Source organism: Puma concolor, chromosome B3 (assembly GCF_028749965.1).
Source record: "Puma concolor isolate L17-30 chromosome B3, mPumCon1.1.hap2, whole genome shotgun sequence".
Lineage (NCBI taxonomy): Eukaryota > Metazoa > Chordata > Mammalia > Carnivora > Felidae > Puma > Puma concolor.
The window spans coordinates 38968575-38985421 of NC_141672.1; the positions used below are offsets into that span (position 1 = coordinate 38968575).

Genomic DNA, 16847 nt, shown 5'->3' on the forward strand with positions numbered 1-16847 from the left:
AAGATTCCTGCCTGCCTCTCTCCTGCACCCCCCCCCCCCCGCGCGCTGTTTCCTTCCACCACCTTCACTATTTTTCCACCACAAATCCTGTCCGCTGCGCTCCCCCTCTCTCGCGTGTGAATTTATCCACCCCCGTTTCCCACTCCTTGAATTAACTGTAACCTTTTCCGCAACTTAGCCCTGGTGGCGGGCTCGCCGCTCGCCTCCTGCGCTCTGGGGCTCCCCGGCACTGAGGCTCCTCCGCGCGCCAGGTGCGGTGGGAGGCGCAGGGGCCATTCCCGCGCCCGCTCTGCACGCAGACCCTGGCTGGCCCCGGCTCCTGGGCGTGGGGCAGGGCGGGTGCTGACAGCTCCTCGGCTGAGCTTCGGGCGCAGAAGCCCGGAGGGGGGCGGTAGCAGCGTCAGGTGGCTGCTCTGCGTCCCCGCGCGCCGCCCTGTCAGTCCCTGCTCCGCGCTCAGCCTCAGCTGGAGCGGGAGCTGATCTACACCTTCGCCCCGACAGCTGCGTCCTCGGGAGCAGCCGGGGCTCGGGACCCCGGCGGGAGAAGCTGAGATGTGACCCCTCCGACTGCCCATTGCTCTCTCTGGCATCCTGCCTGCTTCTTCCTTTCCCGCTCCACGGCCCCATTGGACAGCGAACGTGTGTCTGGATCTCTGGGGAGAGAGGAGCGGCTACCGGGCGCACAGCCCGGCAGAAGTTGGGCTCAGCTGGGCAGCCTTGATCCAGCTGCGCGCGAGGGGTGGGCCAGGGCGGGAGGAGAGGAAGGCTCAGTAAAGGGGTCCGCATCTGGGCTGAAAGGGACTGGGAGCCAGAGCTAGGGGTGACTCTTCCCGCTCCCCGGCCTCGGGGCGCGGGGCAGCGGGAGAAATGCTGAGTCCGCGCCCAGGCGACCGCCGCCGCGGCAGCAGCAGCCTCAGCAGCAGCTTCAGCATCAGCACCGGCGGGACAGCGACAGCGGGGGCGGCGCAGGCGCACTGTGCCCCGCGGAGCCTGCAGTTCCCGAGCCCCGTGTGCGGCACCGCCACAGTCTGGGCAGCGGCGGCCGGGGGAGCGCTACTACCATGAACTGCCTGGTCCTCCTCCCCAGAGCTGCTCATCCAGGTCGGGCTGGAGACACAGTCAGGGGACCCTGTCGCCGCCGCCGCGCCCCCTCTTCTTTCGGCTCGATCTTCTCCTCCACCTTTACCTCCTCTTCCTCCACCTTCTCTTCCTGCATCCCCCCCTCCCCCGCCGCGGATCCTGGCCGCTGCTCTCCAGACCCAGGATGCCGGGGGGCAAGAGAGGGCTGGTGGCACCGCAGAACACATTTTTGGAGAACATCGTCAGGCGCTCCAGTGGTAAGAAGAGTTGTAGTTCAGAACACCCCCACCTCCATCCAGCCCACGCGCGCCCCCCATCCTCCCCATCCCATCCCTCTCCCAAGGGGGAGGGGGATGCAGACAGCCCTACCTGGTGGCTTCAGTTACTAGTTGGACCTGATTTGGGGTCGGGAGGGGAATAAGGTAGTGAAGGAAAGTTAGTTGCATCCCCTCCCCACGACAGACTCTCCTCCCTCCCACCTGTCCAGAGCCCAGAAAGGAAGGGGGAGCTGGGAGACTGTAGGTTCATCTGGAGAATAAAGTTGAGTTTTCCTTTGATGAGGGATATCTTTCTTGTTCATCCTTTCCCCACATTTTCTCCCCCTCAAGGAGGCTTCAGGGACTGATCAAATTCTTAGAGTTAATCTCAGTGGGAAGGTTTCCCTCGAGTTGGGAATGGCTGTGAAAGTGGCTACTTAATAAGGTTTAAGTCTCTGGAATGGCTTTTGGGCCCAATGAGCACTGCTGAAGGGAACCTTGTGCTAGGGAGAGGAGTTGGAGTTGAACCTAACAGAGTCAGTACTTGAAAAATGGGAAGCCAATTACTATGGTTAAGTTTGTGTTGAAAGTTTCTTTATTTTAATTTTTTTCCATTGTGCATTGCTTGTTATTAATCTATTTGATATATTTCATTTGACTTAAACGGGAAATGTGAAAGGGAAGCAATAGCTACTGTGCTTTTAAAGAACTGGAGTAAGAATTTAAAAAAAGGCCATTCTACTTTGCTACTGATTGTAAGGTTTTCTTGCCTTAAAGTGTCTTTAAAATGCCATCCATTTATAAAGTCATTTCCTTCAAGATATTCTGAATGGAGATCATTATATAGTTCACATTTTAAGACCTTATAAACTTTGCATGTTACTGAAATCTACATCTTTCATGTTGTTTTAATTCTTTTATATAATTTCCAATTTTATAAGCAAGATGTGTAAAGTGTCCTGCAAAGTTTTTTTTCCTTCGGAGGCCTGTTATTTTATTTTGAGATCTTTTATTGGGAGACTTATGAGAAAGATATTGCTGCATATTGATTACAGTAGAGCTTGGGCCAAAGCAATGGAAATACTCTATGCAGTTCCAAAATTCATTGTTTATTCATTCATTGAAACAATATTTACTTGGGTGTCATATACAACAGACACTCTGTGGGGTCCTTTGGATAAAAGAAATGATTAAGACACTTCTGCTCCTAAGAAGCTCTCTGCCTAGTGTGTAAGACAGAGTCACACTAAAATAATAATAAATAATTAAATACAATTATGCTTTCCCTGAATTGGTTGACTAGATTATACTAATTCTTAGATTAGGATCTCTTCAAAAACGAAGCTTGCAAATAGTTCCCCTGATTTTTGGGACCGTGTATATTTAAGTGTCCCGAGGTATTTTTCATAAATCCCTGATGTGGTATTTGGTTTTAATTTGAAGCTTGTGACTTTATTTCTTCCACATTGGTCAACATCTGATATTATACAAGTCTAGAGCAGACTTTTTGGGTTGAAAAAAAATAGCTAACAGTCTTGGTCCAATTTTTAAAAAAAATCTATAATATTTTTGGCCATTCCAGTGTGATTTGAAATATGTTTTTTATTGTTTATGATAATATAAAATACAAATTCATAATGGTAGGCAACTTCCACGTTTATACATACCTTCATGTATTCCTGTTAAATGCAGACCTAGAATACAAGGGGATGTTACTATTAAAACAACCAGTTTGGGAACTTTAAAGTCTATTGGGATCAACTATTTCAGATACATACATTTTATTTCAGCTTTCTCATGCTCTTGGGTTATTTCAATTCCATGCAATCTGGTCTGTGAGGGGACTTGTCAGAGAATGCCTGAAAAAATAAAACCCATAGGCTCTCTGTTCCTCTGCACGATGACCTGAAAGAAGATGAGAATTCCTTGACTGCAGTTTACTAGTATAGCATCTTTGGTTGAAAGTTCTTCTACAGAGTGGAGCGATGAGCCAGTTTTGAGAATATGTTTGATTTCAGATATAGTAGGAAATTAAGGCTTACCTTAATGTGGCTTGGAAGTATCTGCTTCTGCCACCTCTATTTTATATCTACCATCCAAATCGATGAGTGTTTGATTGTTTTGACACTTTGTGTTCATAATTGCTTCATTGGTTTAATGTTTCTTTCAGTGGATAACAACCCCAAGCGCAAATGAAAATTTATCTGTTCTGGCATTTAAAATGCCACTTCTAATTGCTTATGGCTAGCTTTTAATACCACTACTCGAAACCTCCGAGCTTTGTTTGCAATGTATTGGACCAGTGAGGTAAATATGTGCATGTGCAGGTAGTAAAAACTAGAAAGTCTCAGTACTACTTTTACAGGAAGAGCCCCAGAAATTGAGAATTACAGTATTCAATTGGTCTGCACATTCATGTGGGAGTAGCCCACAGTTGTTGTCATTTCTATATGATTTGGCAGACAAATAGAAAAATTCATTCTGAGAAATTGTTTAATTGAAACTAACAGAGGAAATTCCCTTCAGGATTCTCACAGATGGATGAAGTTTGTCACAGTGAAGATTTCATTATTCACTAACTTTTAACAACATTGAAAGTGAAGTGTTGGCAGAGCTTTAGTGGAACAGACAGAAATCGAAGAGAGTTGCCTACTTACCCTTACCCCACGAAATGCTTCTCTTTCTGATACATCACCATTTTCTTCTTATGAAAAGATCAGGTCTTTTACTGAGAGCTGGATGAGATAGACACGTATACAGAGAGATGTACACAGATACACCACAGACAGGCATCCATCCAGATACGAAGATGGATGTACAGGAAAAAAAAAAAACCCAACCTCTCTCTCTTACACACAAAGAGCAAAAGAGAGATATACAGAAAGAGAGACACAGAGAGGGGGAATATCAGATTTGGAAGAGTAATGGACACAAAGAAAAAGCATCAGGCACTAATTTGTCCACAGATATAACTAATGAACTGAAATTGCAGCCAATTAGACATCCATCAGAGAACTTCATGTTGTGGAACAAAAGAGCACAAAGTGTGGTCTATTTGGATGTAGCTTTTAAACCAGAGGACTTCCTAATAAAGTTCCTGAGTTCTCATTTGCAATTTCCCACAATAACAGTACTTCATTCTGTGTCTTAGAGTAGCACTATCTCCTATTTGCTGTTACTTTACACCTCTTGAGATTGGATTTTTATTTTCCTTCTTTGGTTGACTCAGTCTGTTATGGGGAAGCATTTCAAAGTGTTACTGATGATTCAAAGTCTATAAAATAAAATAATGAGGGCCACTGAGTAGCATGGATACAAACATGCTTTATGGCCAAATCCCACAATAGTAGAAGTAGGAAATTCCTCTTTTTAATTTTAAGATAAAAGGCAAGATAAGTTTTAGATAAATAAAAGGAATTATAATAATTCTTAACATTTGATTCTAGCAGATATAGAGAACACATTATCAGTAGTCTAAGAAGTTGCAAAGGTCAGAAGTATAAGTGTAATAGCAAGGTTTGGATACAGTTTTGGCTAGGAGGTTCAAAATAAGTTGCTAGGAATGGAAAGTTTGGGAACTATGGGATGAGTTCATTACATGTATGACAGGACTTGTAGACAGCCCCGGCCCGAAGTGCTTCTTGACTGAACCCATGTCTGGCACATTATTAGGCTGTCTTTCCTTGTTTACATTGTAATTATTTGTGCAAACCCTTCATCAGTATACATTGGGCTGTAGGGAGCAGAAAACTTGTGGGTAGAGGGTAAATACCTGAAAGAAAACAAGAGTATCTTAAGAATTATAGGTGAAATTTTAGATTCAAACGAAACAAAACAAAACATTTCCAAGACCTTCAATCTGATTATGTCTTTGGGTAGCACGTTTTATTCATATGTTGTCTTTGGTTCCTTAGCAAATAGGCAGAAATGATTAGTTTCCATGACTGTGAACTAGGTTGCCATTTTGATATATATACCAAATTTAATGTCTTTTTATTAGAATCTAATTATTGTTCTTTAATATTTTAAACTATTAAAATCTATGAATGTTTTTCTCTTTAGAGGAAAAAAAAGGGGCTTAGGAAAGAAGAAAACAGAAAAGGTAGTATTTTATCAACCAGTTCAATATACTCGATTTTCCATTATTGCTTGAGATATCAGTGTTGTACAAGCACTTTCTTGGCTGAGTCATCTCATAGGAAAATCCAAAATTATTATTTTTTGCTATAATTAATATTTATGAAAACTGAGATCTTAAAAGAGAACTAGTGATTTAAAAATAAAACAGAAAAAGATATCATACCTTTTTAGTAGCATCCAATGTAAAAGAAATGATGGAAAACATGATTTTTTTGGGGGGCATAAAGTTCCTGATATTTTTTCTTGAACGATTTTCTTTGACATCTAAACCGCTATTGAGGAAATACTGATAGAACCGTGTTGTGTTTGGTTTCCTCAGGTATTACAGTGTATCATTTTTACTTTGAAAATATCACTGAGGTTGAAATTATACTGACCACTCCCTAAATTATATTTATAAGTAAGCCAGTGGATTTGTCTCTTGCTCTAGAGCCCACAGTGTGTTATGTAATGAGTAGCAATGCTTTGCTGACCAGAACTTTGCTTATTCCAGGTCACTCTTGTCTTCACTAGAAATCGCCCTCTTTGTCTGTCTTTTGGGTGGTTCCAGAAGTAGGGTGTGTGAGAACTCCATGTACCTGGCCATCCTTTAACTGCCCTTCTGAAAGAACAATGTAAGACACTATTTTTTAATAAAAGACAGCAGCTAGGAATATTTTAATTGACGGTGACTGAGTTGACTTCCAACAAGAAATCCTTTAGCTTAGTCAATATTTGTCTTTTACTTTCATTGTCAATAACGGCTGTTCACGAGCATGGAGGAAGAGTGCTTCTGTGTTCTCCAGTGTCCGGCCTAGGAAAAAGGTTGTATTGTTCTCCAAAGCTCTATAGATAGTATTTACCACAAGAGGTCACTATCGGTTCTGTCACAGGTGAACCAAGTAGTACATATCTTCCTTTTTCCATTTTTGTGATTTTTCCCTCCAGTTGGGTTGGAGGTTAAAATCAACGTAATTAATTGTTACTCTTGGAAGAAAAAAATCTAAAATATTAGACATATAGGGAAGCAAAATGAAGAAAGATACTCATTTCTTTTAATTATTGCAGTCTTTAGTTGCTAAAATTAAATACATTTATTTTATGACTACATGAATTGGATATTAATAAAAACAGTTTACGTAAAGAAATACATTTAAATACATTTGAGACTAATATAATACTTCAGCAGATGAACAAAATTTTATTGTAATAAACCATTTCACCATGGTGGTAATCTATGTGAAATACAAAGTTTTGCAGAAAAATGCCATATAAATAATGTCCATATATATTTCTATTTCAACAACATTTTTGCTCTGTAAGATATCTTGATATAATTCATATTAAATCAGTGAAGTAAGATCAGTTCTTGACAGCACTTTGATTTTATTGAAAGGTAGTTCACAGATTTACAGTTATTTTCCTAGGATATTATATGATTCCAATATTTTCATGTTATCCAGACTTTTAAAATAAAATACAGAGCTAAAACGAACATTCTCTAAAATTTTCCAAACTTATTGAATTTTCCTCAGAATAGGGTTGGAGATAATATTACTTTAAGAGGTTTTGTTTCTTGTCAATCAGGAAGTCTGAATCTTGGTTTCAGGAATTTCTGTTTCTTTTTCATAGGATTAGAAACCAAATATTGGGAAATGCTTCAAAATGTCCCAAACAAAATTCGTTTTAAATGGAAAAATGAAAGATAGTAGTTTTGAAATACATTACGTTTTCATATGGAAAAGGTAGAAAAATTAATTAAAGAGCAATAAAAAAATTAGAAAGGAAGAGTGGTTGAAAGCTATTTGAAATTTTATTGAAATGGATTTCTTTCCCGGGGTCTGTTCCTATTAGAGAAATATACATACTAAATATGAAGTCCTATTACTTGAGATATGAGCTTAGGTGCACAGTTATAGCAGTCCCTGGAGGTAATGACATATAACTAGAAAGTCATGAACATGTTGCTATATGAACTAAGCTCCTTAAAGATACGGGTCATACCTCACTCGTATTTCTATATCTTCCACTATGAAGAGTACGTAGCACCAAGTACTAGTTGAATAAATGTCTTTTGATTTTGTCTCCTAAATTAAACAAGTCCACAATTGTTTTTTTTCCCCGAAAGAATGCTGATTAAATCTATTAAGTAAGCTTGTATAAGTAATTGCATAGTTTCAGGTATCTAGTCAATGGGTAGATCTGAAAGCAGAAACGGCCTCGTACAGGGCAACTCACACGGGACGCGTGCAAGCACGAGAGGCGAACATATAAGTGTTCTCATGCTCATCTCCTATTCCAGATAAAAATTTTTCTACTGCTCTTGTTCTACCCTCTAAGAGTTTAAAAGCTAGACTCTTTTATATAAGAAAGAACCATAGAGACATTTGTAGATTCTGATTAATTTTGTTAAGAAACAATTTTGCAGTTAGGAGATGGCAAGTTTTGTCCTTGGGAACCCATCCTTACCAGTTTAAGTATCTGCTGAGTGAGCTTTACCCTGTGGTTCTGTGTAGTATCCCACAGAAGAGAGGAAATGGATTTTGGCTTTTTAGAGATGGCAGGGCCAGCCTCAGATCACCAAGTTTAACTGAAAATCAGACAACTCACTTGGAGTGAGGGGAGGAGTTAACTTTTATCCTGATCTTTTCTGTAAGCCTTTTCTGTCTGTCGGCATATTTTTTATTTGGGGCAATTAAAGCACAATGAGTTTATTTTCATATATTTACAGCATTGAGAGAATAGAAGAGTTCTTCAACCAGGGTTAAGTGGCTCCGGAATAAAGTCCCCTACAAACAGCTCCCATCCTTTTGCTTGACATTCATATTCTTTTCGGTTAATAATTCATTACTGAAACAAAAATTTATTGATTGTCTCCTACGTGCTAGGCACGGATCTAAGTTCTGGGGATACATAATACGCACAATGATAGAAATAATGCTTCTTTTTTTTTTTTTTTTTTTTTCTGTGAGGGGCTAGCACTATAACTTGCTTATTCTTCCCTAGTTTTCTCCTCTGTAACATACAATAATAAGAGTACCTAGCTCGTGGTATTGGAGTGAGGATTAAATGAGGTAGTATATACAAAGTACTGAGAACAGTATCTGGCACACAACAAATACTATGTCAGTATCCGTGCGTTTAGTTACTACTATCATTTGGATGTTTGAATCTTTGAATGCACCATCTGTAGTTGATGTCTTTAATTCTTGGTCACCATTTTCCTTTGCACTTCTTTCAAATGATTTCTGTCTGTACTGTTGAAATGTCCTAGAAGATTACAAATGAGTCTTCTTGTGAATCCAAAGCCCTTTTATTTGTCCGTATTTTTCTGACCTCGCAGGGTTCGACACTATGCTCCGCTACCCTCTCTGACACTTGTTTCACTTTTGTCTTTCATGACTTTGCACTTTCTCCTGCCCTTTTTCCTGGATTCTCTTTCTAGTCCCTTTCCATTGCTTTCCTGTTCCCTCTCTCCTCTTCTCCCTGCCCTGTCCCTTGTCTTTCCCTCCTCTCTCCTGAAGACTGAATAGTCTTCCAGGTTCAAACTTCAACCATCTTTCTTACACACGTGCACCCTCCTTTTCAGAGCAAGCTTGTCCTCTGTCATAATTTAAACTTTTTCCTCCCTGTGCCCCAGTCTTGTGTTTCTAGTGGCCTCTTCTTATACTTCCTGTACTTCTCACAAGTAATCTAAACCTCAAATGTGGCCAGAATTGAATTTATCATCAGTTTTAGCTTCAAACAGACTTACGTGCTTTGCTGTTTCCCCATCTCTGTCAAAGGTGTCTCTAATATTTTAGTCTTTTTAGCAGGATCAGACCTATAAATTAATACAGAACAAACTGATGGTGGTCAGAGGGAAGGAGGATAGAAGGATGGTCAGAATGGGTAAAGGTGAGTGGGAGATACAGGCTTCTACTTATGGAATGAGTAAGTCATGGGAATAAAAGTTACAACATAGGGAATATAGTCAATGACATTGTAATAGCATTACATGGTGACAGAATGTGGCCACACTTGTGATCATAGCATAACTTATAGAAAGGTTGAATCACTATGTTGTACGCCTGAAACTAACACAACATTGTGTGTTGCAGCTAGACTCAAATAAAAACTTCTTTTTGTTGTTGTTAATTTTAGTCTTTTAGTCTAGAAACCCGAGGGTCTTCTTTGACTTCCAGGTCAGTATAATATTAGTCTTGCTTTCTAACCAGATTAGTTATTGTTTTTAGTTATTACTACTAAATTACTAAATATCGTTTTTAGTTATTATTACTACACAGCACTTGTGTGCAAAGTAAGTAAATTCATGCCAGTTAACTATACTGATTTATCTCAGGGCATGAAACATGTCCACAACTGACATCATATGAAGCCAATGTATGTAGATATGATGAACCAAAGAAAGACTTACAGGTGGAAAGAAGAGTTGCTTCATTAACTGCGCTCAGGAACAAAATGTCTTATCTCTGTGTGAGGAATGAAAGGTATGATACATTCTCCTCATTCATTTCTAAAGCAGTCTTTCTCTCTCCTAGAGCAACCATAGTCAAAGTAACGTGCAATCTTTCTGAGACTCTGTGGGGGCATTTCTTTCTTTCTTCCTTTCTTTCTTCCTTCCTTTCTTTCTTTCTTTCTTTCTTTCCTTCTTTCTTTCTTTTCTTAATGTTTATTTTTGAGAAAGAGACAGAGCGCAAGTGAGGGAGGAGCAGAGAGGGAGGGAGACACAGAATCTGAAGCAGCCTCTAGGCTATGAGCTGTCAGCACAGAGCCCCGACGTGGGGCTCGAACTGACAGGCTGTGAGATCATAACCTGAGCTGAAGTTGGAAGCTTAACCTACTGAGCCACCCAGGCGCTATGGGGACATTTCTAAGGCTCAGGAACAGTGCTTTCCACAGAGCAAAGGCATTCATTCCATCTTGATGACAGAGACTCCTGTCCTGGTAACAGGAGCCCTTACCCATGGTGAAACACTGGGCCTCTGTAGGATTAGAAGTCTTACCTGGCAAGTTGGTGGAAAGACTCAGCAAAGCCATAAATGTAGCAGTTCTTGTACTGTACCTTGTCATGGTAAGGGCTTAATAAATATTCACCTTTTCCTATTTTCTTTAGATAAGGTAAGGCAGGGAAGATTTTCTTCCTTCCTTTTTTAACCTGAAGAAAACAAAATATTAAGTAGTTGAGATTTTAAGTCATAAATTGATGAGTCTAAGCTTAAAGCATTTGGACTCACTTGACCAAGGGCCTACCTCTTTGGGGGGAAAAAAACAAAACCCCAAACAAACAAACACTACTCTTCCCTCCAACAAAAAACTACTATTTAGAGCCAAAGAGACATCAGTACTTTTTAGCTTAGTAACTGGCAGTGCTTGCAGAGGCCAAAGAAGAAGGCAGAAATGTCAGGCTTTTTGTAACTGGCCCAGTGAAATCTGGCCAAAGGAGAGAATTGAATTGAATTTGTGATCTGTATCTTTTCCTTGCACAATTAGCTCCTATTGCATAGATAGTAGGAAAGAAAATAGAACAAAGCTTTAGAAAATTAATTAGATTGTAAATGCATTCAGAAAAGCCTCGCTTCTGTATTTCTACCAGGTGTGCAGGTTACACTCATCTTTTAATTGGAATTCTTCATTAGTTATCTAGCCATTAGTGTTGATTGCCTTAAAAGGTTAACTTCAAAGAAAATATATAATCCCTTTAGAACAGATGCAGTTCGTTTGCAAAAACAAGGTTTGTTTATTTGCAGGATTTAAAAGTGATGCTTAACCATTAAATATGTAACACTTTTCCCCCCTGATAAATACATTTTGACTGATTTAGCTTTTGTCCAAGATTATGTAACTAGTGACTGTCTTATGGCTTTAGGTATTTTAAGAAATTTCATTGTAATAAACTTCCGTAAAAATTCATCATTATTTATGTCAGGGTTAAGGTTTTCTGTTGTATTCTGAAACATGAGTCATACAGGTCATTACTGCAGTTACCTTTTGCTTCTAATACTTCTGACCAGCATACTTTTTAGAAACCCATCTTCTCATGAACGAAATACTGACTATTAAAAGTAGAAATTTTGAATTGTTGGGAATTCTTTTGTGTGTCAATGTGTAGAAATATTTTCTATCATAAAATTGCTATTATTCCTGCCATTAAAATTTTAGAAATATGTGTTAAACAATCTCAAGTATTCTGAGCCACTTTGGCTAGATGGAAAAATGATGAAGTTAATGCCATCAAAGAAACATAGAAACCTAAAAATGTACCTTTGATCTTGAAGGAGATGAAAAGTGGAGGCATATTTTTATCTTTGATGACAGCTGAACAAGTTTGAATAAATTAACAGATATTTTCTGCATATTTCAAACTCTCACAGTGATGGTCTGCCTAATGTTGCCAATATTATTATATAATAATTAGTCTCATTGTGGAAGGTACAAAGTGTATGTGTCTACACACACACATATGCACACATTCCCTTGCTATAGAGCTATAGGGTACAGGTGTATTTGTAAGAACAGGAAAGAGACCAGCTTTATATTCTGTTACTACATAGTGGAAGTGAGCAATGCATCTCCCAGAAATCAATGTTGTGGATGTGGATATGACATAGAAGTTATTTATGCCTTTGTTTAGCCATCCGTGCCAGGATGGTATTTAACCCAAATAACATGTGCTGTATGTGCTTTGGGGATTGTTCTGCTGTTACTGTTCTATGAAACTTAAATGTATCTATAGATATCACTCACCCAGAAGACAAGTTTAAAAAGTAATATACACTTCATGATTTAAATTTTCAAGTTTCCAGGGTGCAGGGAAATCTGCTAGGAACCTCTGATTTTTTTTTTTTTTCTTCAGAATTGTCAGTTCTTTGAAGAAAAATACCCAGCATGGTCCTTATCTATATTCTTGACAATGTCCAGCCTTGTTCTAATTATTGTTTGTTGATTATATGACTTAAAATTTTTGTAATGTTAATTTTTGAAAAAGAGAGAGAGAGAGACAGAGTGCAAGTGGGGGAGGGGCAGAGAGAGAGGGAGACACAGAATCCAAAGCAGGCTCCAGGCTCTGAGCGGTCAGCACAGAGCCTGATATGTGTCTCGAACTCACAAACCATGAGATCTTGACCTGAGCCGAAGTAGGATGCTTAACTGACTGAGCCACCCAGGCGCTCCTGATTATATGACTTTAAATAGAAATCAGAAGTTTTATATTTGATTTGATCATTCAACAAACACTTGTGGGGATTCAGTGATGAACAAACAGACATGCTCTCTGACTTCAGGGAAATTGAAGTCTGGTAGGGGAGAAAGGTATTCGACAAACCCATGTCAAATATATAATTACAAATTGTGGTAAGCACTGTGAAGAAAAGGAAAGGATGCCGTGACTAAGTATACAGGGATTCATTTCAATTGGGAGACGGTGTCAGGGAAGGCCTTTCTAAGACAGTAGTGTAAAGTGGAGACCAAAGTAAGAGATAGCTAGATGATAAGTGGGCAGAAAAAATATTTCAGGTGAAGAGAAAACAGGTGAACAGTCCTAAGGAGAGACAGAGAAAATGTGGGGCCAAGTTTGTGAAGTTCAAAGGCTAGTGTGATTGGATTGCAGTGAGCACAAAAAGCTAAAGTCAGGGCTTAGCTCTTCAGGGCAAGGTGTTTGCATTGTATTCCAACTGCAGTGGACAAATCTCCACTCAGGTCATAAGGATTATTTTTGTAACAACAAGTTAGGTCAGAAGGAGGAGGAGTCATAGTAGGGGACCAGCTAGGAGACTGTTGGACTAGACCAGGCAAGAGATAATGGTGGCTTGGGCTGGTCTGGGAGCAGTAGAGATGGAGAGAAGTAGATGCATCGGACATGCATGTTTCACTGGTAGAATTATTAGGGTTTAGTGGTGAATTGGATGGCATAAATGAAGAGGTGTGAAGGATGCCTTTCTGGGTTTTGCCTTGAGCATCTGAGTATAGATAGAGGTAGGGAAGGTTTCCCTGAGAGCCAGCTTCGGAGTGAAACTCTGGACATCACCTGCATCATGGCTTTATCTAGCTCCCTTTCATTCCCTTGAAGTGAAGACAAATGAAGGCAAGGGGGGCTTAGTTCAGTGTGACTGTGTACAGAGGGGACTTCTGTACTCTACTTACAGAAGTTCAGAAACGAATATTACAGGCTGGCTAATTAGCTTGGTTGGTCTGGTTGTCCTTGTGGATTAGAAACAGGTAGCTTCAGATTTTTATAAGAGGCTGATTTAGACCAGAAACCAAGTATATTTTTGAATAAAACCAAAATCCCAAACCAAAACTTAAATTTATAGTGAACATTTGACAAGAAGCATTGTTGAAATGCCCTCTTTAGCCAATCTCTTTTGGAAAACGTTAGCAATTACTACGTAGATTTTATTGTGTTGCTTTTAAGCTTCAAATTACCCTCTTTGGTCATTGATTTTCAGAATGTGCATTCTTTAGCTCTTTGATTCAGAAGATTTGGAGGGTGGAGTGGAAGTTGAAGCTATGAGCAGCTGTGATCAAGCCCTTCTCCACAGAGGCCCCTGGTATCTGGAGAGCAGCTTGAAATAGCTCTCAGCTAGCTTTCTGGGCTTCCACCTGCACAGAACCTCTGTCGGAGGGGCTCTGTCCTGGGTAGTAAGGCTTTCAGGATAACAGCCCCAGTTTCTGGGTGGTGTGCTTCTCCAAAGTAAGGACTAAATGAATACAGTCAGAGGGAAAATCCTGTCGGTGGTCTTCAGAGGCAACCCTAGACCTTGGAAAAACTGTACCTTAGTGACAGTGTTTTGTTCAGTGTTTGTGGATTATTTTTGTGAAGTGCTTTTCCTTTCTCAGCCCCACTTGATGTCTTCGCTCTTCCTCAGTACTCTGGAATTCGTGTGTCTCCTCTCTTCCTAAAATGTATGAAAACTTCTCAGTGCTAGGGCTCTGAGGGTCATCTTGCAAAGAAAGTTGAGGGGACGAGGAGGGAGGGAGAGAGAAATAGAAAGAGAGACCAAGAGGGAGAGATATTTAACCCCCCAAAAGGTTACACTTTTTGTAACACCCAAAAGGTGTTTCACTTTGTTAATGTCTGTGGAATTTGTGGACCACAGAAGGGTATAGTTTTCTTAAAAACAAAACAAACAAACAAACAAACAAACAAAAACCTGTATTATCATGTCAGATACAGGGAGTGATGGAGCAGCTCATAGGAAAACACTGCTTTTCTGGAATTGCTACAATTCTGGAATTGTAGAAAGGGAAGGAATATCTCCCATACTTTTATATTGTTGTTATTGATCAAATATTCTTTTCTTTGGGAAATTTCTATCGGCCAAGACTATTGACCTCATAGTTTGTATATGATCTCCTTTAGAAATGGCATTAATATGCAGTAACATAGAATGTGGTTATTTTCCTATTATCCGAAGAAATGATGCTGTAACAAGGAAGTGCGTCCTTTATGTTCAAACAAAGCAAAACAAAAGCTTAGATAGCAGTTCAAAAATACCCTGTGATAGGATAGAAAGCCTTAGTCAGCGAGGCCTGGCTGTGCGTTTGTCCCCCACCAGACACTTTTTTCCTGTGTGCACTGGGTTCTTTCACTTTCCTGATCTGCTTTCCCACCCATGAAAGGAAGGAAAGCAAGTGTAAGATGAGTGCATTCTTGGGCTTGAAGATCACCTGATGATCTGGTTAGAATGCAGGTTCTGATTCATCAGGTCTGTGGTGGGTCCTGGAGTCTGCATTGCTAGCAAACTTCCAGGTGGTTCTGGTCCACACTTTAGGTAGCAAAGTACTAGGTCAGTTTCCCAAAGCTAGCTGCGCATGGGACTCGCCTTCAGTGGCTGTATTTTTGTGTTTCATCTTTAGGGAGTCTATTCAGTGTGTCCGCATTAGAACTTAGCAATCTTTATTTTTGATATTTTTGACACTCATGACAGGATTCTATGGCAGCCGCCAGTATTTGGGAATTATTGCAGTAGCCATTCTGGCTCCATTAGAACCACCTCAGAAGATTTAAAAACAAATACCGGTGCCTGGATCGCACCCAGACCTATTAAAACAGAATCTTTGAGGGGTGAGGCCTGGAATGAGTAACTCCTGGGGCCCCTTCCAATTCTCCTCAATCTTCATCCCCATTAAATATGGAATCAAAATTGAGAGCAACTCATAATGATTCCTACTGGGCCATTGTGAATCAGGGTCTTGTGATTTATTTTTTGACCTCCTTCTAACCCTTCAGGGAAGAGTACTTGTTTTATTTCATGTCTATCTCTGAGAAAACACTGAATGGTCTTTAAAAGAATAGGAGATGTTTCAAGGCTTAGCCTCTTGCAGAGATTCTCTTGAGAATCTGCTCATGTGTAGAATTACAGCTTCTGAAATGCTGTACTAGACTGCTACCACCCAGTAGAGATAATGACCTGATTCTTAGGCCCCTCATGCAGGAACATAGTGCGTATTTGAATCATTTGGACAAGAAATGCATGCAAACATCTTCAAAGACTGAAACAGTCTGGATCCCAAGAAGGTTGAATTTTCCAGAATTCATGGCTCTTGGTGTGCCAAGAGTTGTGAGGACAAATCAGAACTGGTTTCCCTAGCAAGATTGGTTGATAAATATCTTAATCTGTTTGAGCTACTCTAACAAGATGTCATAAATCTGGTGGCTTCTTTATTTTATTTCTCACAATTCTGGAGGCTGGAAGTCCGAGATCAAGCATGGTTGGGTTCTAGTGAGAACTCTCTTCCTGGTGGCAGACAGCTGACTTCTTATTGTATCCTCACAATGTGGAGAACAGCAGAGAAGGCAGACTATCTTGTGTGTCTTACAAGGGCACTAATCCCATTCATGAGAGACTTCACCCTCATGACCTTGAATCCTAACCACATCCCTAAGGTTCTACCTCCTAATGCCTTCACATGAGGGCTAGGGTTTCAACATATGAATTTTGGAAGGACGCAAACATTCAGTCCAGAACAATGAGGGTGGTGGTGGTCACCAAGAATTCTGAGCAATTAACTTAATAGCTTTGTGTTTCCAAAACTTCTTAACTGGTCTCACTTTCAAGATTTGCAACTCATCACCTTTGTGGAGAAGTTATCTCTCGGTTGCCAGGTTGCTTTCCCCACCATTAAAAAATATATATTTTTAGATGTTTATTTATTTTGAGAGAGATAGAAACAGAGCATGAATGGGAGAGGAACAGAGAAAGAGAGAGACACAGAATCCGAAGCAGGTTCCAGGCTTTGAGCTGTCAACACAGAGCCTGATGCAGGGCTCAAACCCACGAACCGTGAGATCATGACCTGAGCCAAAGTCAGACGCTTAACCAACTGAGTCACCCAGGCACCCCACTCCACCATGTTTTAAAGCCAAAAGAAATTAAAAATTTTCAGGAA

At 40.3% G+C, this 16847-nt stretch overlaps 1 protein-coding gene across 1 annotated transcript in view; it reads left to right on the top strand.

The window, feature by feature from the left end:
• Positions 1-413: 413 nt before the first annotated feature.
• KCNH5 (potassium voltage-gated channel subfamily H member 5) overlaps positions 414-16847 on the top strand; it is a 306984-nt gene continuing 290550 nt past the window's right edge. Inside the window, exon 1 of the mRNA XM_025919324.2 lies at positions 414-1337. Coding sequence (XP_025775109.1) covers positions 1265-1337 — 73 coding nt within the window. The 5' untranslated portion in view covers positions 414-1264. The remainder of the gene's footprint in view (positions 1338-16847) is intronic.